At 33.6% G+C, this 26,170-nt stretch overlaps 3 protein-coding genes across 3 annotated transcripts; 1 reads left to right on the forward strand and 2 right to left on the reverse strand.

The window, feature by feature from the left end:
• The first annotated feature begins 4,179 nt into the window (after positions 1-4,179).
• On the forward strand, positions 4,180-6,534 carry LOC114748811 (LRR receptor-like serine/threonine-protein kinase FLS2). The gene has a single exon (XM_028937267.1). The coding sequence runs from the start codon at positions 4,366-4,368 to the stop codon at positions 6,295-6,297; it is 1,932 nt and encodes a 643-aa protein (XP_028793100.1). The 5' UTR covers positions 4,180-4,365; the 3' UTR covers positions 6,298-6,534.
• A 134-nt stretch (positions 6,535-6,668) lies between these two features.
• Positions 6,669-11,073, reverse strand: LOC114748812 (uncharacterized). The gene is made up of 9 exons (XM_028937268.1): positions 10,705-11,073; positions 9,713-9,793; positions 9,173-9,601; positions 8,592-8,727; positions 8,286-8,448; positions 8,045-8,173; positions 7,743-7,937; positions 7,165-7,287; positions 6,669-7,041 (listed from the first exon to the last, which is right to left on the reverse strand). The coding sequence occupies exons 1-9, from the start codon at positions 10,895-10,897 to the stop codon at positions 6,931-6,933; spliced, it is 1,560 nt and encodes a 519-aa protein (XP_028793101.1). The 5' UTR covers positions 10,898-11,073; the 3' UTR covers positions 6,669-6,930.
• An 11,800-nt stretch (positions 11,074-22,873) lies between these two features.
• LOC114748820 (chromosome partition protein Smc) lies at positions 22,874-25,338 on the reverse strand. The gene is made up of 10 exons (XM_028937275.1): positions 25,261-25,338; positions 25,124-25,189; positions 24,943-25,041; positions 24,709-24,819; positions 24,265-24,439; positions 24,103-24,159; positions 23,715-23,851; positions 23,555-23,614; positions 23,390-23,467; positions 22,874-22,951 (listed from the first exon to the last, which is right to left on the reverse strand). Exons 1-10 carry the CDS (start codon positions 25,336-25,338, stop codon positions 22,874-22,876), a joined length of 939 nt encoding a protein of 312 aa, XP_028793108.1.
• Between the last annotated feature and the right edge of the window lie 832 nt (positions 25,339-26,170).

Raw genomic sequence — 26,170 nt, forward strand, 5'->3', positions numbered from 1 at the left:
CTTAATATGGAAGATGACGAACTTCAAGTCAACCTGATGGTCCAAGTAAGAAATGAAACTTTTGAGGCTTCACTACTTCGTTATCCTTGGGATTTACAAGATTCTGGGGGAATATATTATTATGTACCAATTTATTACTTAAAAATTTAGGCCGTCAATTTCTGATCTCACTGGGAGGCAAAAGTGTGTAAAACTGTTACTTCCTCTGACATCAGACAAGTTCTGCAATCAATGAGCTCCAAAAGGGGATTAATCTTTTCTGAAATGTATCATAGAATGGCCATATGTTACATTAAATTTCTGTTCAGATCATAAAGGTTATTGAATAGCTTGTGAAGGAGAAAGCCTTGTGGGTTAACATCGGTATTGAATTTGTGATGCAGCAAGTTAAAATTAAGGAATAGGCAATAGGGTTCCAACCCATTGATCTCTATTCATTAACAGAGAAACCCTTTGTGAAGAAGTCTTTCACATATCTATTAGATATTAGTGAAGCTGGTGGTCAGCACGCTCTGTACCTAAAACTACAGGTTCATGTTCGAAGCATTACCTCAGTGGCATCGTATCACTTTTGAGAACCCCATAAACACAAGTTTGAATATTGAACTGAAGAAAACAGAATCGATTGATTAATTCACAAGGTTAGAAAATGCAGAGTTATTTTGAACTCCACCTCAGAATCTCATACTTCTAACATGGAATCAAGTTTCGTACTTTACAACGGTTAACATTCCACCACCTTCTACAACTTTGACATCATAGACGAGAGCGAGGGGAGAAAGGGCTCTATAACTATAGGACATAGCATTCCGCAGGTAGTAACTATTAAAAGAAAGAGCCAGTTTCATTAACCATTGCCAACTCTTACAATTGGTCCCTTTTTAAACTCAGCATGTGAATTTCAAGTTGTAAGATGTCAAAATGTCTCTCAAACCCAAAATAAATAAATAGAAGGACGAGGAGGAGGAGATGAGTATGAAATATAAAATCTCTAACAAGTATTGTCCAAAAATCGTGAATAATGCTGTTTATTGTTTCAATATAATATCTAATAATTGGTAACAAGAACTATCAAAGTTGCCAAGAAGTAAGTTAGAACTACTTTTAGGCTTATTTATAGAAAAAAAAAAACAGCTTATATTTAACTATAATTTATTTCTTACAAATAGGTCGTGAGGTAATATCAAATTGTTGTCTAGTTTCATCGCTTTTGTCTGTTTTGTTTATTTCTCCCTAATGCAGGAGCCTGCCTTTTTTTTCTTTTCTTTTTTTTATTGGCTTCTATCTGCTGCCTTCTCCATTCGCTGCCCTCTTTTACGTCGCATCATGCGTAATATAATGCTCCGTTTGCTGGTCTCATTCATTTGCATAAGCAGCGCACAGTGAAACGTCTACAATTTTATTAAGATTTGTATTTACCATCTGTTAATTAAAAGTTTAATTGTAAAAATATAAATAGTTATATACTATATATTACTCTCCCTCCCGTTTTTAATATAGGAACCAGATGACTAGCTTATAAATATTAAAAGTATTTATTTTAATTCAAAATATATGAACTAGTCTATTTTATCTTCTAAATTTTTAACTTCTTTTTCTTAAACTATTCTTATTGAATGATAGTTCAATGTAAATGATGTTTAAAAATAATATTTTAGGATGACCACCACACATTTTTAATTAGTTAACTTAATTAATTTTTTAATATCTATACATTAGTTACCTAGTTCTCATATTAAAAACACATGGGAAAATAATATATAGTATATAGCTATTTATATTTTTATTATTAAACTTTTAATTAAAAGATTGGTAAATACGAATGTTATTAAAATTATATAAGAATTTATTAATAATCATATTATGATATAATTATTTTCTACTCTTCCGATTCTAAATATAAGACCTCTTTTATAGTATAATTTACATTACGAAAAGGGTCTTATATTTAGAACATCAGGAGTATTACGGATTGCTTGGGAAAAGTGATGCTTAATTTATGGTTATTTGCACACTCGTACGTTTCGTTGTGCGTCGCTTACTCGCTTATGCAAATGAATGAGAGCAGTGAATGGAGCATTATATTGCACTTCACACATGATGCGAGGTCATTTTCTAGGTAAAGGACGGGAGGGGATGGAGAAGGGAGTGGAGAGAAGCCAATCCCCTCTTTTATATATATCTATATATCTATCTATATATATATATATATATATATTTTTTGGGTGTTAAACCACTAGTATTCGGAGAATCTGGATACTGAGCTTTTCTGGTCCAGTATTTTTTTTGGGGGGATTTTTGCACCCGATATCTCAAGTCAGTCTTTATTCACGGGAAACTCAACAGGCCCGAATTAATTCAGATTCGGGTTCTATTAGCCTTGTATAGGGGAGACCCTAGCCCCATGTGCTATTGTGTTCCCACGCCTCGAACTCAAGACCCATGATTAAGACAAAACAACTCTGATTAGTTGATCTAAATGCTCAGGTTTCTAGCCCAATATTTTTGTCCAAGCAAATGACTCGAAAGGGTATTGAAGGGTCAAACCTACCTCTTCTATTAAGTGTGCTTCTTAAAATTCCAATTTATTTTCTTTTTATACGGCAAGTTGATGCCACTCCAACCAACCACAGAACCACTCCCCCCACCCTCACCACAAAAAAAGGGTGACCATTTAAAGCTTTGCTTAGAGTCGGGAAAACGGGCCGAGTCCGTTTAGATTCTGAAATTATAAGGGCCGGGCTTGATATTTTTCCTTTTAAATGGAAAATAAATTCTGGAGAGCCGTGGGCCGCAGGCCGGCCCGTTTAAGCCCATTTATAATTTTTTTTGTTTTTAAAATTTGTTATATAATTCTAATGTTATTAATTTTTTACATTGTTAATAATATTTCAAATATTTAGTTATTATTATCATTTTAAAATTTAATTTAATTTTAGAAATAATTTATCAAATTAAATTTTTAAAAAATAGGTTAATTTGGACTTTAATAATAATTTGATTTATATTATATGTGTTGATATTTTTAAACTATATATATATTTGACAATAGAGTATTTTTATACTTATATAACTTATGATTCTATAATTTGAATTAGAAATTCATGAGTTTTAACAACAATGTTTCTCACATTAAAGTAAAATAATAGCTAGATTGCAAAATTTAAAAGTAAAATTTCTATAAAGAAGAAAAACTTGATATTTTTGTTATAAAAAAAAAAAGCATACTTATGAAGAAGAGTAATTAATTATAGTGATGATGAAATTTCAAAATATTAATGATAGTGTTTATTTATTACACAATTGCACTATAGATAAAACTTTTGGATGTTATCTTATTAATAAATATTTTAGATGTTCTTGAATGTTGATGGATATTTATATATGATGATATTTTATATTTGTGACTTAATTTTATTCATATTTATGTCTTTTATTAATAATTTTATTGGTTTATTTTTATTTTTTTATAAAAAATATGATAAATATAAAAAATAGTTTTTTTTTTAAACGGGTCAAAAGCCGGCGGGTCGGCTCCGAGTCCTATAACTTAAGGGCCGGACCTAGCAAATTAGGGTATTTTTAAAATTTCAGTCCTGGAAGGCCAGCCCTTTTAAGCCTGGAGGGCCGGGCCGATCCTGATTCTCACCTCTAGCTTTGCCCTTGAATTCCAAGGTCAACTATCCAGTCATGGCACACCAGCTTCGAAATGGTGTTTGTTTGCTGTGGAAGACCCCTCAACTTCGAAGTGGTCCTTGAACTGCTTATAAGATTCCAAAACTGAAACGAATCCTATGACTTTTGGACAAGAAATTTTATTCGCACGGGACTATTGCTCTATGCATCTCAAATTTTCGTTACTCTCAAAAGATAAGCTCCTGGTCTGCCTGAGCACATCCAAAGATATTAAAAAAGGATAAAAAATTTTAACATCTCAAATAGTACTTCAATTTTTTTAAAAAAAAAGTATAATGAAATTTTCAACCGATCCTTGACAATCGGGCAAAAAAGATTCCGTGACAATAACTGCCAACAGAGAAAGTGCACCTGCGCACACGGGGTATCAAAAACACTGTGGGGAGACGAGATTTGTGGCGCTTATCCAGATAATTATCAAATGGCCCATTCTTTGAATTCCTTGACACTAAACATTATTAAAGGCATCATGAGTAAGGGACAGCATGCTTTTGAGCGTCAAAACTTTAAAAGGAGAATAAAAAGATGAGCAAAAAGAAAAAAGTTGTACGTTTCTGAGCAATGCTGGTTGTTTTGTTCTTATCTATTGGAACTATTCGTCAGAATGAAACACAAACCAAAATCCATTAGTTCCTTTTCAGATAGAGCAACTCCATTTGCTAGCACAAAATGAAGTATCAGTTGATACGGTTTATAGTTACTCTGTTTATTATAATCACAAGTGGAAGCGTGAGAGGAAGTACGGAAGCTTGCAATGCCAATGACTTGGAAGGTTTAATGGGTTTCAAGAATGGGATTCAAATGGACACTTCTGGACGCCTAGCAACGTGGGTTGGCCACAACTGTTGCCAATGGGAAGGTGTTGTCTGTGAAAATGCAACCTCCAGAGTCAGTGAGATAAACCTCGCAGGATTCATTTCCACAGGTGATGATTTGTCTCAAACCCAGATGAAGGGCTTGCTTTCTCCTTCCATAACGCTTCTTACCTCTCTTAAAGTCTTAGATCTTGGTGGTTTAGCTGGTCTCAGTGGGACAATTCCACAAACAGTGGGTGTCCACTTGCAAAATCTCCAAAAGCTCCGCCTTTACGGCAACAACTTGACTGGTCCAGTACCAGAAAGCATTGGTGAGTTGTCAAATCTTCAAGAACTGGCTTTGCATGAAAATGGGTTATCTGGGTCAATCCCTTCAACCCTGGGAAGCCTGAAAAATCTCAAAAGGTTGCTGCTTTATACGAATCATTTTTCAGGTATAATGCCGGACTCACTTGGTAATTTGACTAGCTTAGAGGAATTGGATGTTCATGGCAATTCTTTAACTGGTCATATACCAGATAGGATCGGTCAGATGCAAGCTCTGGAGAAGCTTGATCTTTCTAACAATCTTTTAAGTGGCAATATACCTGCTTCACTAACCAATTTAACTGCCATTTCACTTTTATACGTGGACACCAACCTTCTCGAGGGGAACATCCCATTTCCCTCAAGATCTGGTGAAATGCCTTATCTGAAATTCTTAAGGCTCCATAGTAACCATCTCAATGGGAATATACCTTCCAGTTTTGGCTATCTAGTTTCCCTCCAGAGAGTTTCGCTCTCAAACAACAAGCTTGAAGGAGAAATACCTTCTAGTTTGAGCAATTTGCAATCTCTGACAGAACTTTATCTCAGTGACAACTTCTTATCTGGCCAGATCCCAAAATCAATAGGACAACTCTCTGAGCTTATAATGTTTAACATTTCCAATAATCTAATTGAAGGACCATTGCCTCAAGAGATGTCATCCCTTCAAAATGTGCAAACCCTTGATCTGTCTTTCAATCATCTGAACCTCTCTTCCATCCCAGAATGGCTTGCAAATATGCCATCGCTTTCTCGTATTTACTTGGCAGGTTCTGGAATCAGGGGTCGTATTCCGGACTTTTTGCAAACAGCCGATAGTCCAATTCAGGAATTGGACTTATCAATGAACTATCTCAGTGGAGCCATACCCTCCTGGATTGGAACCCTGGACCAGCTATACTTGCTAAATCTCTCAAGGAATTCACTTGATTCAAACATCCCTGATTCTATTTCAAACTTGAACGATCTGGGTGTTCTTGATCTTCACTCAAATAAGCTAACAGGATCCGTGAATCGAGTTTTTGAAGCACAAGGGGTTTCTGGGGGATCGCTGACATACATTGATCTTTCTGACAACAACTTCTCAAGTGGGATTGAAGATATTGGCGTGGGAGGGCAACGTGACATTCAGTTTCTGAATTTGTCTCACAACATTCTGAGAGGCAGATTACCAAGTTCTATTGGGAGTTTGAAATCAATTCAAAGTTTGGATTTGAGCTTCAACGATTTAGCCTCCAACTTGCCGGAGATATTGGCAAATCTAACCTCGTTAGAGAGATTGAAGCTGCAGAAGAATCACTTTACAGGCAACATACCCAGTGGATTTCTGAACCTGAGAAACCTGAAAGAACTGAATTTATCAGACAATTCTCTTGAAGGGGAAATTCCAGAGGGCAAACCTCTGATTGACTTTCCCGAGACTTCTTATTCTGGCAACAAAGGCTTATGTGGGAGGCCTCTCGTTCCCTGTAAGACCTGAGAATTGCCGGATGGTTTTTCTCTTTCCTTGCCAGAAATTGTCAGATAACATTGGAACGAAAACTTAAGGGTTGGATTGATTTGTAATGAACCATCATGTTTAAATTATCCAGAAACATTTTGATTTGGTTTATTTGTCGCGCAAAATTAGGAAGTTGAACATCCACTTTTTTCCCCTTGCAGAATGGAGAGAACTTCTGTAATTATATCTTTGGTTAATTTGATGATATTTGGTTAATGGGTCGAAGATTACTGTATCGACAATGCACGATGTTTTTATTAAGTTGCTTTCACACTGTAACGCGTCGAACTGCTAAAAAGAGGTTAACTTCTGGGATCCAAGTTTGACGAGCAAGACAAAGGAGAAACCCGTCCAGGCAAAAAACTTTTCTTTTTTATAACCCTACCCAAATGAATTAATTCATAACTAACAATAAGTTTGAAGTAGTTGAAGGCATGGACCCTCCTTGACCGTAATATCAGCAGCCATCCCATCATCACACGCTTGGATTCTCTATAATTGAAAGATGACAGGATTTTTTCTACCAACGAACACGAATGAAAACAAATGCATTTTCAAAACATGATTTTCTTTTAATGGACCACAACTCTGGGATTCAAACGTTGTTGAAGTTTACATTAGATGATCTTGAGTTACTCCAAGTTGCTGATATCTCTTGTAGTCAATTCCGTTTAGTCTAATACAACATAAGATCTGCTCTGGTAGCTCCTCCGGTTTGTTCCCCTGTTATTTAATCACGATTATCATGAGACTTAAAGATGATTTAGGTTCATCAAAAACACAAATTAATCCATGTCAAACATTTTTTCTGCCGCAAACTTCAGAGCCGGAAAACTAGTTAGCTACCTGAATTGTGAGACCAACGTCTAGAATGCAGATCGTTAATCTGTCTAGGAAAGCTTCAAAGCCTTTTCTGGAGATATAACTGAATCTATGCATATCCAAATCAATCTCAAAGTAATTTTCTCCCTGCAAAAATTTCATATCTGGGTTAGCTGATTCAAAAAACAGCGACAGCAACAGTTAAAGTACCACGCGTGTGTGTGGGTCTATGTCTGTCTTTAGTAGGGAAATGACACCACTTTAATTTGCGGGCCAAACTTAAAGGCGTCATAAAGAATCCACAAAAGATACTGCCAATCAAACAAGGATAAGGAGCCCACACACAAAAAATAGTAACTTGAATTTTACTTGTTCAGATTTTTGTCACGTCTTCAACTAGGAAAACAGTTTCCTTTCTGTGTCTTTTGCTTTATCCTCTTGTGAGAATGAACTGTTAAATTAAAATTAACCGGTGAAACATGTAGTTTCAAAAACAAAACAATACACAAAGCATTATCTAGGTCTGTTATAGATATTCTTAAGGACAGTCAGAGAAAATTATATTAGTTGGAGAAAATTATAATGGGTCAATAAAGGCATACCGTGTAAAACTCATGCTGAGGACGAGAAAGAACAGGTTTCTCATTATAAGCCTGCATAAGCTTTCGTTCTGCTGCACTCAAATGAAGATCTTCCACGTTGGCAACACGGCCTAAAATTTTCAACCTTTCTCGGAAGGGTGCAATTGTGTCTACGGGGAAGCCCTTCACCTTCTCAACTTCATCATCCATTAATCTCTACAAAAGGGCATGGATGGAATTCAGGTTCAGCATTCCCATCTCATCAGTACACAGTTGTTAGAAGGTTAAGAAAGAACGAAAGAAACTGAGACTTTGAGACATACTCTGATGTTTTCTTGGAAAGCAGGTGGAAGTTCCTTCGAGTAACTGTTAGAAAGCTTAAAGTACAACACAAAACTCATTCCTTCCCCATCAATTTCACCTTGAAAAAGCGTGGTAGGATACAGTGGAATCTGAAGAAATCCACAGAACATGAGTTTCAGAATGAAACGAAGGGTTTTCTATACGAATATAAACAATTCATAGGAATAAAAATATAAGAGAAATTTAGATGAAATGGTGCACCTGAACGTTGACAACAAGTATAGTTGGAAGTTTAGCAGAAGAATTCATGGCCGGAAGGTCCACAAACCGAGCTATATGGTGCACCTTTCGTGGGGATAAAAATACATCAACACCAAATGGATAATATGCAGAAAAGTTGGGAGCAAAGTCCTTCTTCTTATCCCTGCCATGAGCAACATCAATAATCAGGTGAAACGTAATTTTACCACAGATTGCACAGTTTATACCCTTCACTGATTTGTTTACATATGATGCAGGGCAGGGAAGTGAAAAAAAACGAAAGAAACTATAGTTAACGATGCTTACTTGAAATAATTCACTCCTCGTACTTTGAACGTGCTTGGGTCGATGTGTGACCAACAGTCAAGCATTTTCTTGTCCACTGGACAGAAGGGTACCTGCGAACCTGCTATTGGTCTTTGCAGAAGTGTCTTGGAGGAAACTGAAGACCAGAAATAGAACAGACAGATGAATTAGAAACATTATAATACTCTTTATTGATCCATTAAAACCTTTCTTCAGAAAAATCTAGTCCACTAACATCACTTGTTAAGAGACAAGAATGATACCAATGAAAATGAATAGAGACCAGAATCTAATAAAGAGAGCTTAAAATATCAGAAGCTTCTGACACTCTATCGAGAACAGATCAGTTTCATTTGACAACCTCATATTGCATTTTCATACTAATGAAATCATTTAATTATCCATTTTGGGCACATATGGAAAACAAATTTTCTTTCAGTTACTGCAGGAAACTTTAAAGGCAAACAATGACTTGAAGATATAGACTGAAAAGAAAGTCTCCTACATGCAATGTTGTGGCAAGCTATGAATGCAACAATGACCAGTAATGAAAAGTTGCGGTTCTGAGAATTTTAACTCACGTAGGTTAGCATTGCCAAGACCTTCTTTCCATTTAAAGGGTAGTTTTGTAGGAGCCTTTTTCCTTGTACTAGGAGGACTAGAACTCGATGATCTCCTTTTTTCAGTGGAAGGAATGGTCGATGCAAGACAGGGCAGACAATTGTTGGGAAGAATCCCACAGTGGTCCATAAGTCCATCATCCTTGTTGGAGTTAGCATCCACTGAGGAGATTTCATCAAGAAATACAGGTTGATTTACTTCATTCATATTTCCATCACGTTTACAATGCGAATCATTGTCATCTGAACTAATAATCCGAACATTAGAAGTTCCGGATGCTTCTGATAAATCCCCCAGTTTCTGAACCTGATCAGTTGAACCTCCATGGCTGCCATCTCTCAATTGAAAACCAGATATGGTTCCTACTTCAGTCCCATTCAGCGATACATCTACAAGATAAAAATTATACGTGATTGTCCATTTTCATAGGTAAATATTTCTGATCCATCAAACAGGTAAAAATCCACAGGTAATTAATTGGAAATTTTTCAAAATCATACCATCAGGAACACTTTTGTAGTCATCATCACAGTCAGAGTCAAATATTGCAGATGAGTCAAACCATGCCTCCTCAGTACTTCCTGGTGGTACACATAAGTATTCCATCAAGGGAAAGCAAGAGTAAGGATTATTATAAAATCCAAACTAATTGGTACGTAGACAGATACGTTGATCAAAAGAGCAACTAAAGAAAGAGAAAGTAAATGCAACAACCAACTGGTGGAACAAATCCTTCAAGGCCACTTATTCAGAGACATTACTGTGAACTAAAGTTTCAATATTACTAATCTACCCATAGCCTTGTTTTACCCTTCTTCATTCCAATAATTGGATTTCAACGCCTCCCTGACCTCATATAAAGAGGAAAATGAAAGCTCTTAGCGTTATTTATAGTAAGCAATGATACAGACAATAGGGACCACAAGCTATTTCCAGATTACTCTGGCTCAGATTTTCATGGAAATGAAGTTCCTGAGCATAATATCCATCACAGATGTTGACGTTACTTCCAAGTTCTGAATAAAATTAGCTCATTAAATTTCTGTTTCAGCTCAAGCTTTTATGATAAAATCTCATCTAACTTCAGCCTTACAGTAAATTAGATTCTATTTATCCATCATTATGACTCAAACAAAAATGCCGCAACCTTCAGAGCTTAGGTTAAACACTATACCGGTATCAATTATCAAAACCGTATCTATCTATGTTATTCAACTGTTTAACTCCTAAAGAAATAAATTAGCGTTAGTTTTCCACAGTGATTAAACATTGCATTACATGCCGAGACTCAGAGCAGAGGGAGATGAACTCCCCTGCTATGCCTGAGCTTACACTGCAACCATGCAGAGACATGAAACAGTATCAGCAAATTTCTTCAACAGAACAGTAAAAACATTAAGGAATTCCAATATTGGAACGCAATTGACAAGCTTTGAAGGTTTCAGCTGAGAATCATTTTGCCAGAAAATGGAGTGCGAAGAAAGAAATGAACCTTGGAGAGTGGGGTTGGCGAAGGAGCGATGATCAGGTAAGCCAGGCACGTCAGGTTTGTCCAATGATCCTTTGGCTAGCCGAGATGACACTCTTCTTCTGAATCCATCTCTTCTTCTTTTGCGAGTCTTCTTCTTGGAGGAACTCAACCTCCCTCCCACACAGCCCTGATGCGTTGAAGCACACGCGCCCATACCATAAATATCTCCTGCCTCAGATCCTCATCTCCATTGCAGACAAGGAAAAGGAAAAGGGGAAAAAGGGGTGGAAGCTACGGGTTTGTTTGTTGAGGTAGGAAGGAGAAAGACAACGTCATAATGAACCCCAATAAATTAAAAAGCCAACCCAGAAGAAGGAAAAGAAAAATTCAAAAGCGAAAAGAAAAAAAGAAAGGATTTTTCAACTTGAGAAGGCAACCAAATATTTTTACACAGTGACGGCACTTGTCGTAGTCGGTAGCAGCGTAACAAGGCATCAAAACTTGCTGCCATATGGGTGGGGAAGAAGCATGGCTAAGTGGGGCGAAGGAGAGGACCCCATGTAACACAGACGCAAGCCACGTGGCAAGACATGATAAGCTGAACGTGTGGGAAGCCTGGCTCTGAGGTTTGTGGACCACCTTAAATTATAGGGAAAATTTCACTGTAGGACCGCAGAAGACAATTAATCTCAAAGAGCCCCCAAAACTTTCTGAAATCTCACTGCAGGACCAAGGGGCCAATCTGATATTAATTCTACAAATGAAATGACGCCACTGCCTCTAGTAGGAGGGAACAAGTGCGGGAGAGTGCATTTGCAATGAGAACTAGCCAATTTGCAGAATAAATACATATGTTCACACGTGGAATCAGTCCGTTCACATGTGGACTGGTTCATCTGATGCATGCGTTCGTGAGGAAACAAGTGTGGGAGCTGCATTTGTAAGGGGAACTAGCCAATTTGCAGATGAAATACATATATTCACACGTGAAATCAGTCTGTTCACATGTGGACTGATTCACTTGATGCATGCGTCCGTGAAGGAACAAGTGCGGAAGAGCGCATTTGCAAGGGGAATTAGCCAATTTGCAGAATAAATACATATATTCACATGTGGAATCAGTTCGTTCACATGTAGACTGGTTCACCTGATGCATGCGTCCGTGAGGGAAAAAGTGCGGGAAAGTGCATTTGCAAGGGGAACTAGCCAATTTGCAGATGAAATACATATATTCACACGTAAAATCAGTCCGTTCACATGTGGACTGGTTCACCTGATGCTAAGGGTAGTGGCGTCATTTCGTTTGTGGAATTAATATCAGATTGGCCCCTTGGTCCTGCAGTGAGATTTCAGAAAGTTTTGGGGGCTCTTTAAGATTAATTGTCTTCTGCGGTCCTACAGTGAAATTTGCCCTAAATTATACATACGGTGAGGCTGCGGTCCTTTTGGCGTTTATTTGACGTCGTTTCACACTCTCATGTAAAAAAAGGTCATTATCGTTTTCCGATCCATATATGGCCACGCTCGTTCCAAATACTGTGTCTTACATTGCCAGAGTTTGCATCAGTATCGTTAAACTAAATATTTCTAATTGCAGACTCTGCTTAAATATCAGGCGTTGTATCTTTTATATATGGTTAGGGAACCTAAAAGATTGTGAATATTTTAGTAAATATTGTTGAGGTTAACGAGTGATTTGAGAGTTTGAGGAAGGCATGGTTTTCAGGAGCCAAGAGATGACGATGAATCATGTTCGAAAGTATCACCAAAGGGAAAAGGCACTTTTATGTACAGGTGTAGGTAGAGAGGGTCGTACAGGTACAGCTAATTGAAGAGACAACCCGTGTACTGAGACACAGACGAAGAGAGAGAGAGAGAGAGAGCGTGTTTTGACAAAGATAGTGTGCCAATCCCAAACGTCATTCTCATGTATGTTCATCTCACGACTCTTGAATTCAATCTTAGGAAGAAAATACGAGATGGCTACGTCTCTCGTCTCTCTGCTCTCTTAATGCGAGGTCCATGATCTTTCACCAAACCTTTTTTTTTGTTTTTTCAGCCCTATAACATCATTCTCAGTTCTCTTTATTTTTTCATTACAAAAATGTTTGATATTCAGAATCTATTAGGATCCAAAGTATATACTCCTCCGGTTCTAAATATAAAATCGTTATACTAATATGTATAAAGATCTTATATTGAAAACCGAAAGAGTATATCTAGAGAAAGTATCGAATGGGGATCGGAGTAACAAAAGTATGTATGTAAGAGAATTTGATATGATATCTTAACTCAATACCTTGATAAAATAATAAGTTTATACCAGAAAACACCCGTCTAATCTAAATACTGCACAGCCAAGCTTTTTTGTATATGATTCAAGTTCAGTCCACCATCTTAACTCTACATCTCTTGGCCATTTTCTTTTCTCTGGAAAAAAAAAAAAAAGGAAGTAAAGATGATAACGAGAAGAATTATCAGTGTGCGGCATTTGAGTGAGTGGTGGAATCTTTTTCTCTTTTGGCCATGGCCAGCAAAGTACGTATGAGGGTATTTGGATCGGGCAAAAGATATTTTTAAAAAGTGTTTTTATGAAAATTAAGACAATTTTTCTCACCTGCTTACTTCATATACTGTAGAATTATTTTAAAAATTATAATTTAGTTTCCACCTTAACACTCCTAAATATAATCTTTATGGTTTGAAGAACATCAAATGAATCAGAAATAATGAGACACTGCTAGGGACTCTCTTTTTTTTTTTGGTTACGTACTAGGGACTTTATTTTGTTTCCTGATTTATATAAGTTCTCATATTATTAAGCACCGGAGGTAATATTGTACCGTGGATCCCAACACCGTCCTTCCTGCGATTTAGTCCACAAACTAAGTTGACGTAGACTCAATAATTTTATACATGTTTTGTTTAATACGAAGGCGTGACTTTCTCTTGTTGTACTTTTGTGACCTCCGTTTTTATTTAAAAAAATGATATTTAAAAAGATTGTTATCAAGTTTTAAATTAAAGGACTAAGCAACATATATCTATATATTTATTTTGATTTGTGGGAGGCTGGGAGCCACGGTTTAGCTTGGCTCAATGCATTTTTGGGTTCTGTGTAATTTTGTCTTTTCGTATATTTAATGCAGGGATTAAGAAAACATAAAACAGCTAAGGTAGCATATAAGAATAATGGAAACTTCGTTTCAAGGGAGGAATCCCAGTTCAAACATATGAAATAAAGGGAAAGCATAATTTTAAAATATATGTTTTATTTAATTATTCCTCAGTTTGTCGATTTTGTCCGGTATATGGAACATTGGATTTATACTAAAATCTTCTTTTGATATGCTCCTCTATTTCTATTTACAAGGTAGAGTAAGAAGATTTTTCTTAGTCATGTTTATAAGTCATTTTATTAAATTTTTAGTATGAATATACTATTTTGCTATACATTAATTATAATGTAGATAGTTAATTTTTTTAAATGTGTATATATTAAATAAAGGTAAATTTAAAAAGTTATTAGATTTTAATTGAGAATCAATACAGTTTAAGATCTTCTTTTATCTGTGTAAAACAAGCTGAAAATTCCTCATAAGACCAAAAGAGTAATTAGACAAATATTGGCCATCAATTAAACAAAATTTTTAGTGCGAGAATAAGAGAAACGAAGCATATATTAACTAGCATAAAAAATTCGAAAATTATTCGAATATGAGATAATATGGGAATAAAATTAAACACTCTACAAGTGGGTTAAACGGATAAACCAAAAAAGAAAGAGACACTTATCAAAAGCCTTGGATATTTGATTTGTTTTATTAAAAAATTAATAATGCAACTATTTATTGTTATATTTGTAAATTAGTATATTTCCATCTGGCATCAAAGCAAAGCTGTGATTGGTCAAACTGTCAAGGGAAACAAAACTGTGAATCTGAGAAATACTTTGCTCAGAACTCTCTGAAGTCTTTTCGATTCCTGTTGGAAAATGACTTTGCACATTTGTTTTTTAATTAAAAAATGAAGCAAGTGGTAAAGAATATAAAAAACTAAATAAACAAAATGGCCTTCATTATATTCTCTTTAAATGGTTGTTTTTTAACATCATAAACTACCGTCAACATCAATCATCGATAATTCATGTTACATTCTATAATTAATTGATAATTGATGTACATACACATAAACGAATCTTGTTCTAACCATATTATTTTTAGCAAATTCGATTCTTCAATCCAAGCTTTTTGTTCTAGCCAAGTAAAAATCCATGCTTTTTCATTGGCCGAAAACGAATCCAAGCTTTTTGAAAATATACTAAATTACTATATAAAGAGTCCAAATGTTGTTTAATAAGCTCACATAAACATCTGTCCTTGGTTTTAGAATATGTCTTTTAGGTAAATTCAAATTTGCCTGACTAAAATACTTTTCATTAGAAAATATGTAAGAAAGTAGTTTAAAATTAAAGGCAAAAGTATCAGAATTAATAAAAATATTTTTAACGAAAGAAATAAATAAGATGACAAGAAATCATAGCGAAAGAATATATTCCTTTTTTATTAAATACTACCTTCACTCTTTAATATAAGAGCTAGTTGACTAATTTGAGTAGATTAAAAAAACTAGTTAAGCTAATTATTTGTAATAAATAGGTATTGTCTTTTCTAACATATTCTTGCTAATCAGGTGTATTAGCTAAAACTATCATTATTACAAAAACTGCTTTCGGAAAAAATAAATTAGAGTTTTATTATTAGAACCAAAATAAAAGTCAAACAAGCTCTTATATTAAGAATTGAAGATAGTACTTATATAAATTTTAAAAATAAATACAAATTACTTTGTAAGATCCATTTATATATATATATATATTTTACATCAAAGAGGTTTGATTATTTAATCTATTTTTTGAATTCATCAAACTGGGAGACAACAAGAAGAAGAACCTTGCAAAGCTAACGCATTTCAGATACTGAAAGCACAAACATATTCGATATATTAATTGCCTCAGCTACCAAATACAAACGCAATTGACCTTTCATTTTAAAAAAAGGGTAATTTTTCGGCTCTCTAGAAGCGTATATGCTTAGAATATAAAAAACATGTTTGAAAAGAATAATGAGTGGTTAAGATAATAAGAAGAATATTTGAAGAAGAGGTAAAAACAGTGAAGAATAAAAAGTCAGTCCAGAAGAAGGCAACAGTACAAGTAAACAAGACAGAATTTATGGAGGGTTTGACTGTCTTCTTCTTCTTCACAGACAAGGAAGAATATTAAATGCGCCAAACATGTCAATACAGTCTCTGGTTTCTGTTTTTCACTTGCTGGGTAAAACTGAGTTTATACATATAATTATATATTGGATCTTTAAATATTGGTTTCACAATTATTATTATTATTATTATTATTATTATTATTATTATATATTCTCCTAGATCAAACCAGTTCGTGACTTGGTCAATGCACAGGAACTGTGAACTGTGAAGAAACAGTCCCAAGACAAATCAATGAAAGTGACTAAATCAAGATTTTCCATAATTTTTGTCCCTGATCATCAGACGATGGTGAAGTATGTATGTATATTTTTTAAAAGTTAAATCTCTCGTAAAATTATCTTGTTCTTATCAATGTGGATGAGGTGAAATAGATAAAAGACAAGGATGAAATAATTCAGTAATGCTTAAATGATTAGTACAGAACATACAAGGGTTGTGGTCAAATTTTGAATGGACAAGTAACCACCGGGAGTGAATGGACATAATAACTATAATTAAATTGATTTTATTGTTGCGCTGATTATTGTGTGGGGGAAGCAACGTTAATTATTTGATGTACTCCACCAATAATAATAACAACAACAACAATAATAATAAAAGAAGGTCCAGAGAGGCTACCTCTTCGGCTATAAGTATTCTCATTACTCATTAGATATAGGCAATGCATGTGGTTCACAAAACAAATTAAATATGTGTTTGTGTGTGTACATTTTTTAGGGACCCAAAAACTAATATTATAAAACTAACTTCCTTGGACAAGTAATTGAAACAATCTTGACTTTTTCTTATTTTTAAATTCAGGGAGTTCCAAAAATTAATGCATGGGGATCTCCAATTATTTTTGAAAAAGAAATACATAACTCATAAAATATTAGTATTTAAAAATGAAACTTAAAAAAAATTAAAAAAATCAATTAAATGATTTTCACGTCCATAACTAATAAGTTACTACTTTAGTTTTCCATAACACTGTATCTGCTTTTTTATAAGGAAAAAACTTGGGTCAATTTTCTTAATATTCATTTTATCAAATTCTCTAATCATGCATGATGATGTGTCCTTTTTTTAATTTCATGTAGATTTATACTTAAATGCTGTTAAATGTTAATATTTAAAAAATAAGACACATAGTTATATGTGATTAGTGAACTTGACAAAATAGATATAAGTAACTTGATGTAAGTATTATCTTTTTTATAATATATTTGGATGAGAGATTTTTTTATTTTTAATTATTTATAAGATATCATATTGGATATTTGTTACATTTTTTCATATTACGCTTAACTAGTGTCGGTTTATATTTTCTAAACATACCTTTTGGACTTTTCAAATGTTAAATTTAATAGTAGCATCGGTCCTTAATATAAAATATTGTTTGATTTTATTTTAATCCTAAATATAAAATCTCAATCCACTTTGTCTCTAATATTTATACATTTTTTTCAAGATAGTCCTTCTAACAATGATAGTTCTAGCTAATATACTTGATTAGTGAAAATATTTTAAGAAAAACAACACTTATTTATTACAGATAACTAGCTTAACTTTTTTTCTTAATCTTCTCAAATTAGTCAGCTAACTCTTATAATTAGGACCAGAGGTAGTATTTATGTATTTTTTTCTAACATTGTCCTTCTAATAATAATAGTTCTAACCAACACCCTTGATTAACAAGAATATTTTAGGAAAGACAATATTTATTTATTATAAATAACTAACTTAACTTATTTTCTTAATCTTTTCAAATTAATCAACTAATTCTCATAATTCGGACAGAAGGTAGTAACAGAAAGTCGACAACCTGAAATATTAGCTAGTTCATAGATAAAGTTAATAGGTTTTAAACCTTATCTTAGTTACCAATGAAGCGCGTTAGGAGTTTTTCAAAGATATCATTGGCTGGGACCCATTAAAGATGTGCAATGAAATATACGCAAATCTTTTATGGGGAAAGAAACTAAAGTCCATTGCACAATCATTAAAACCAATCCATAAAGCAAAATCTTGCCCCTGCCAACTAATCAAACAAAAGAAAGCCAAATCCATTATTGTATTTATATTAGTTGGTAACTGAATCATGATGTTGTGGGAATAAATTTGATTAGCATCAAGACAAATCACATAGGTTCTTTATTATCCTAAACTTCACCCTGATTTTTGGATGCAAGCTTTAAACAAATCATTTTGTCCACTTCCTATTCAACTACATAACTAATCTTTACATCCGCTAGAATTGAATATAGTGAAAAGAGTTAGTTCCTAAAAAAGATGAATTAAGGTTCGAATCTCTATTTACAGAAATATCCATATTTAATACTCGACATTGTTTTGAATATAATTAACTTCAATAGGAGAATAGTTATACGTAGGGGGAAAAAAAAGTAACTAATCTCTATGTTGTCGGAAGAGCATTTTTAAAATATATTTAAAATAGAACTTCTGATATTTTATTTAATAAACCGGACCAGGCCCAAATCATTTTTCCTCTACAGCAGCGTTGTGCTTGTGGGATCACGAATGAAAATATTTAATTATCCATAGGCCTTAGCTACATGTAAATGCAGAAATTTCACATGTGAATACGACCAAGAAAATAATTTTGTTCCTTATTTAAGACTTAATTGTGATTCTCCCAATTTCTTTTACCGTGTGACAGTTAGATCTTGAAAGACCAGATAACAACTAGATAAAAAATTGTTAAAATAGACGCTGTAAGTATAAGTAAAGATAATAGCTGCTGGCAAAAAAAAAAAACAAAGATAATGGCAAACATATAAATCTCAGTTGTAAACCAGATATTTAGGTCTTGTATTATCATGTAATCGACACTTTCATATTTACACTTATATGAATTAATATTTATAAGTTATTTTATGGAAATTCTTTAAAACCCAGTTATAATTAAATTAAATTTAGGAGAATCACTGCGAGGTTTCAAGAAAAATATGATGATAAAAAAAGTTTTAATAACAAATAAGGAATTAGAATTTATTATCATTTTTTATACTGGAACTAATTATTACAAACTACTCAGTTGTTGTTACAAAATTTTTTGGTTAATATATTTATTTCTTAAGATTTTATCATAATTCTTTTATTAAACTTTAAAAAAATATTTTCTTTTGTTTCATTCAGTGGAGCTCAAAGATTGCGTGTTTTGACATTCACAGCGCACAAGTCACAACACAACGCTGTCTTTGGGAGAAAGTGTGGCTTCCTTCAAACTTCTATATCAATCTACTTTGGTAAAGTTAGGCAACTGATGCCCATTTAAGGAGCCCCACGTCTTGTGATATGAAAAGGGAAGAATGAATGAAATTGGGGGGGAAAAATAACTCCCCCTATTATACATATAACTATTACAAATAATTTTTAATGTAAAAAGGTGATTTTTCTAAATATACTATTGTTCATAGCTAGAGAGAGGACGAATGGGAGAGGAAAAATGAATAGAAAAACATATAAAAAAGGAAAACGCTTAATTAGGTGAAATTCATTATATTTATTATGTCAAGTTCTCCGATAATACATGATCGTGTCATTTTTTGTTTCATGTGAATTTATAATTAAATATTACTCCTCTGGTGTTAAATATAAAACTCATTTTGTAGTGTAAATTACACTACAAAGTGGGTCTTATATTTAGGACCGAATAAGTATTAAATAATATTTAAAAATAGGACACATAATCATGTATGATTGAAGAATTTGATATAATAAATATAAGAAACTTGATGTAAGTATTATCTTATAAAAAATTAATTGAAAAAAGAGATAAGAATAACATATACTCCTCTAATTCTATTTATAGGGCAAAGAGAAAAGATATTTTTTGGTCCTATTTATAGGACACTGAAAGAATTTTTTTACATAGATATATAATTTTACCCTTCATTTATTATTATGTTGATTTTGTTTGCATGAAGTACAATATATATTAAATAGAGATAAAGTTAGAAAGTTGTTGAATTTTAAATGAGAATCAATAAAATTTAAGGTTTTTTTTATCTATGTGAAACATGTTAAAAATAACTTATAAATAAGAACAGAAGAGTAATTATAGGACTAAAAATTAAAAAAAATTAAATTAAATTTTCGGACAAGTAATTCGGCATAGAAAAATAGGAGGAGGGAGCAGTAATAAATGGGCCGATGAGAGGAGAATCTGCAAACTAGAATAACCATGAGAGATCGGAGGGGGACGTTTTATTTTTTGGTAAGGTTCTGACCAGCATTAAATTCTGAAGTCCAAAACCAAATTCAAAACTCATCATTTGATTAATAGGAAGTCTGGGAAGACTCATCATTGCTTTCCTCTTCACTATACCCAAAGTTTTCCTTTGAATGTGGCCACCTCACTTTCATTTATTTAACTCCACGCTTTGCTGTCCTCTTTAATTGCAGTGCTCAAAGCGGTCAACCAGACAACCATCTTGATCACCCCATATAGGGCTTTAAATTTTCTCTCCATCTATGATTTTCTTTAGATTCCCCACAGATATACTTATCCAATCCTATTTAGTAAGTCATTTTTGTTTTCAATATATTTTATATAAATTAAGAAAAATATTAAATTTTATTAACTCTACTTTAAAGTTTAATAACTTTTTAACCTTATCCCTATTTAATATACATTATATCATATAAGAATAAAGTCAATACAATAATAAATGATAAGTAGAATTGTATATTCATTTGAAAAATTTCTTTCTACCTTGTAAATATGATAAAAAAAAATTTATTCTCTCTCTCTATCATATAAATAGAACTAGAAGAATATATACTATCAAATTAAACATATTTTTTACACACCTATAAAATCATTTATCACTCCCTCCCTCCCTCCTACTCCTCTGATCCACTCTTTTCTCTTCTTCCCCCTCAACTCACTTCGTTCAAGATACAAATTTAGTTTGATAACATGTAAAAAAAAAAATACTCTGGTTTTAAATATAAGACTTATTTTATAGGATAATTTATATTATAAAATAGATTTTATATTTAGGATTATAGTAATAAATTCTTTTTTTGAATACAGACGGGAACGAAGAACCTGCATTTCCCAACAAAAACCAAAGGCTATAAAAAAAAAAATAAAAAGAACTAAAAGGAAAACCTAGCTAATGCTCCTCTTCAACGTCTAAGAGCAGTAACATCTAAAAAGAAGTATTGTACTCCTTTCCATTAAATAGCACATTAATTATTTATTACAATTTTCTCCTCTTACATCTACGAAGTTGATATAGAAAAATAAAAGTGCCAGTGTGCCACAATAAATAGAAGATTATAAAAAATAGTTAATATAAGAAACAAGAGAAACAGACCATATATTCAAAATCAAATTATATCTTTCAATAAGGGCAAGTTAGAAAACTTCTTAAATGTTTAGTGATTTCCTTGATTTAAAAAATTGTCTTGGTTCCAATAAAATATTAAAAGTAGTTTATAAATGGGAGCAGAGGGAGTATACAGATATTTAAAAATTTATGGCATAAATCACCTCCAGCGCAGCAAATTTGTCAAACTTTCCAGAAACTAATCAAATTGGGGGATGGGATCATGCTTTATTTTGCGGGGTCTGATGAATCACGTGGGTAGACTTCACGTACTTGTATGGGTTTTCTATTCTTTGGAAGCAATTGGCAGTATTTGCAAGAGATTTCAAACATAGATCTTAAATCTCAGACGGCTCCCCCAGTCAAGTGTGTCCAAACAAAACTTGGATTGCTATGCAATATTTCAATTCTGCGGCTAACTTTCTTTTTTGTTTTCGCAAAGGCCAACTTATTTCCTTTTTGCAAAGAGTTGAACTTCAGCCTCAACATTTTTTGCATTCCCGTTAAATTATTCAAGGAACTTTTGGCATCTCATTTACCTGCATGCTGTTCAAGAAAAGAATTTCTTTCCTTCAATCGCTCTGGTCAACTGATCTGACATCAAAATCAATTGACAATCTTGAATACATTTTTAAAATCATACTAGGAAGAATATTTGACGAATCTCACATAAATAGCTAAAATAACAAAAATTTGCTGACAAATGTCAATTCAGTATATCTGAAGCTGAACCAGCCAAACGCAAAAAATGCAACCCCAGAAGAATTGAATATTTCACTTTGAAGGATAAATTATGTACTCTGACCGCCATAGTTCAAAGGAAGTAAGGAAGTGTTTCTTATGCATACATCTGCCATTCAAATGGATGGTAAATCACATAGATTTCTGTAGATAACTTGAAATGTTAACCTCCGACGACTATGCTAGAATTGAGAGAGGAAAAGCACATACATATCAAACCTGTATTTAAGAGGGTGATTCCACGGGTTCTTGATCATTCTCTTCTTCGTCTTGAGCTACATCTTCCATCCTTGGAAAGGAATTTCCACGTGAGAAGAATGTAACAATTGATTCTACTTATCCATAGCTTTAGAGCCATGTCATCTCTTGTTTCTTGCGCAAACTATACGTCAATTCTCACACAATGACCAATGAATTGTCTCTTAATAATCAATAACTCTGGACATATTAAACTAATTTATGACGTGAATTGTTATTTATAAGTATACATCAATATTCCAAATATTTATTTTCTACAAATTATTTACAATATATCAAAGCTAAAAGACAGGTAAAGCATATAAGGAAGATGCATTTGCTCATTGTGAAGACTGGAATCGGATCTAAGTTCCAGGTCCATTGACGCCCTCAAAATAACGCAAGCTATGTACAGGATATACCAATGAAAACCATGCCCCGCTTGTTCATATTAGACTGAAATTTCAGTACATGATACGGTGGGTCCAAATTTTGGCCACGCAGGCTTATAGGCCTTGCGAGTAAATTTGAATCTAAAGCTTAAAATGCAAACTCAAAATAAATTAGCTGTTACGAGCCAAAAATTGTCTTTACCTGTTTTCTTCAACCTCAATATCCATTCCAGACGCTTCATTATGTTGCAATATTGAACAGAATAAACTTTTGTCCTAGCGTAGAAATAAGCATTGTGCTTAAGAACTCATTGGAAGTAACGATATCTAGAGGGAATGAAGTAACAACTTTATAGTAAAATCAAAATACTTATCTGGTAACTATGCAGCCAAGGACACTATGTCACTCTATAAAGCACAAGAAGAATTTTACAACTACATTTTCCTTTTAGGGCCATAACAGCTACTTGTTTGAGTATACATTTTTCTCTAAGTGCTAGGTCCAAAAATTGAGTAGGGATAAAGATTTATTTCCAGCGCCATAATTTCCCGGAACACAATTGTCCTCAGGACACATTTGTAAAATACTCTAAATAGACGTAATTTAAGGGCATAATAATTAAATGCGCAACTTGAAATGCTTCATGAAATCCTAATGAGAAACGAATCTGAACAATCAAAATTTTGTACCAAAGTAACTTTGAATTATATTACCTCCTCATTCATATTTCTGACAGTGGCGTTAATCTTCTGTAGGACGAATCTTAAACTTCCAACTTCATACTGCAATGCCTGTGAACAAAGTATGTTCAGAGAAGTAGGGAAAATCTCCAGGATTGACAACTTCAAAATATATATTGAGAAAACTGAATGCGGAACCTCTTTATCTGAAATTAAGTTCTGTATCATCACGTCCTTTACTGATAAAGTTTTCTGAAGGTGAGGCTTGTTAAGACAAAACTTTAAAATACGCGGACAAAAGTGCATATTATTTTTCTGGTGTTTGGTTCCGATTGTCATTCCTTGCTGGTAAGGATATATCTTCAATTTGAGGTGGGCTATTGTTGCTGAGTTTTTCTGCATCTAGCTTTGCTTCTAACTCTGAGATGAATTTATCCTTTCTTCTCAACTCATCTTCAATCTTTTCCAGTTTATTTCTCGAGTCGGTGATATTCTCTGGGAAAATTCAATTTTCAGCTAATAAAAAACAGCTAATGTATCTGCTAGTTTTCTTTTTGAATTGCGCACAGGTGTCCTCCTATTCGAAGCAGTCCTATTCAAGGTATGATTGGACACTATATATGTTAGTTTTATTAATTCAATATGCATAAACAATTATTTTCTTTTCTTGTCTTAATAAACAACTATTATGTATAACACACTCAACATTCCACATATTAAGACGGGTGGGTAAAAATTTAAATTACCTACAAATGCTTTTTCAAATGTGGAGATTTGATCCATTTTGTTTCTCAACTCAGCCACTAAATGCAGGAAACATAAAAATGTCAATAGGCAGTGAAACTATAATTTGTCTGAGTGCCCTTAAATGAGAAGGCTTCTGAATAAGAGTTTGGAAAGCCACTTGCCTATTTTCTCTTTTTCATTGACAAGGCTGTGGACGTTATCAACAATTTGCTTGATAGAAAACACCTCCTTCTCTATTGAATTGAATAACAAGAGGTGGGCGTTTATCTTCTCAGAAAGAACGTTGAGCTTTCTATCTTTGGTTTCAATTGAACGTCGCATTTCAGAAGTGGTTTCCTGCACAACAGCAGAGTAGAAAAATAACTAAATTGAGAAAACCAATTGTGCAATTAAGCTTCCCCCCTGGTAGCATGCAATTCATTACGACAGTCATTTTTGTTGCTGTTGCTTAAGTGTTAGCCTTCATTGTGGAATACTAACGCTTAATAGTATCATTATTTAACAAAGAACAGGGAAATGGTATCGGGCATGACATTAAAAAATAAAATCAGATACCAGCAACAAAATTAATCCCGTTCGTGTTTGAAAAATTACCATATACGAACCTCGTAAGCATGCATGAAATTTTCCCTGGACAAAAGTAGGCTTTGTATGGTATCCTTCAACTCTTTTTGCTGGATTTCAAGCAAAGCATTGTCGTTCTGAAGATAATTCACCTGCAGTTATAATGTTACATTTTAAAACTCCGCATTAGCAAGTAGCAGCTGATAGAATATAACTCCAGCGAACAATCACGTTAATTGGAATTTTTGATTGAAAACAAAATGGGAAAAACGCACCCTCCTTTCGAGTTTCTGGCACTCTTCTTTGACTGAAGCTAACTCGGCTTGCAGGTCCTGTATTTTTCTGTTATGCTCTTCCTCGCTTTGTTTATGCTTCTGTTTTTACTCTCAATGTCACAATCAGACCAACAGAAAATAAAAAACGGCCAAAAATAACCAATCATATCGAAATGAAAACCTCAATTCCGTGTTGGTGTTGTTCGGCCGTTGTGCGTTCCTTTCCTGGCCGTTGTGCGTTCCCTTCCTGAAAAAATCAAGTTATTACCGATCTACTGCGCTTAGAACACAGAAAATAGCGGGCAAAGAAATTTTTACTCTGAGCTCCCGAACTTCAGTGACAAGAGCTCGAAGTTGGAGCTTGAACTTGGACAATTTGAGCAATTCCATTACCATTCCCCCGAATTCCCCTCAGCTCGTTACTTCGCGATTTTCATTTGCAGCGTAAACGCGCCAAGACCAACAGGTCAAACTCCGCATCGGGTTTAGGCCCAAAAAACACTCGGGATCGGGTACTTTGGGCCGGAACATGAAACGACGTCGTTACATTTTGGGTTTTTCCTGCAGTATAGCCCTTTTCTTTTTGGAAACTCTCTTGTGGAAACATACTCTTCTTGTCCTAAATATAAAACCCTTGTACATACTAGTATAAAAATTTTATATTTAGGATCGGAGGAGTATATGAAATGTAGCTGTCTTTATAAAATACTACCTCCGAAGTTTAATATAATAGCTCATTTAATTTTTATTTTGGTTTTAAATATAATACTCTAGTTCATTTTATTTTTTATACTCCTCCGGTCCTTATTATAAGACCCAATTTGACTTTTTATTTGGTCCTAATTATAAGACCCAATCCATTTTGTCTCTTATATTTATGCATTTTTTTCCAAGATAATCCTTCTAATAATGATAGTTTTAGCCAATATACTTAATTAGCAAGGATATTTTAGGAATGACAACACTTATTTATTATAAATAACCAACTTAACTTACTTCCTTAATCTCCTCAAATAAGTCAATTGGGTCTTATAATTAGGACCGGAGGAGTATTTATCTATTTTTTTAAGATAGTCCTTATAATACTAGTAGTTGTAGTTAATATATTTGATTAGTGAAAATATTTTAAGAAAAATACTATCTATTTATTACAAATAACTAATTTAACTAATTTTTTTAATTTACTCAAATTAGTCAACCAGCTCTTATATTAAAGACAACAAGTAGT

Source organism: Neltuma alba, unplaced genomic scaffold, assembly GCF_004799145.2.
Source record: "Neltuma alba isolate B1F8T4 unplaced genomic scaffold, ASM479914v2 tig00005827_pilon, whole genome shotgun sequence".
NCBI lineage: Eukaryota > Viridiplantae > Streptophyta > Magnoliopsida > Fabales > Fabaceae > Neltuma > Neltuma alba.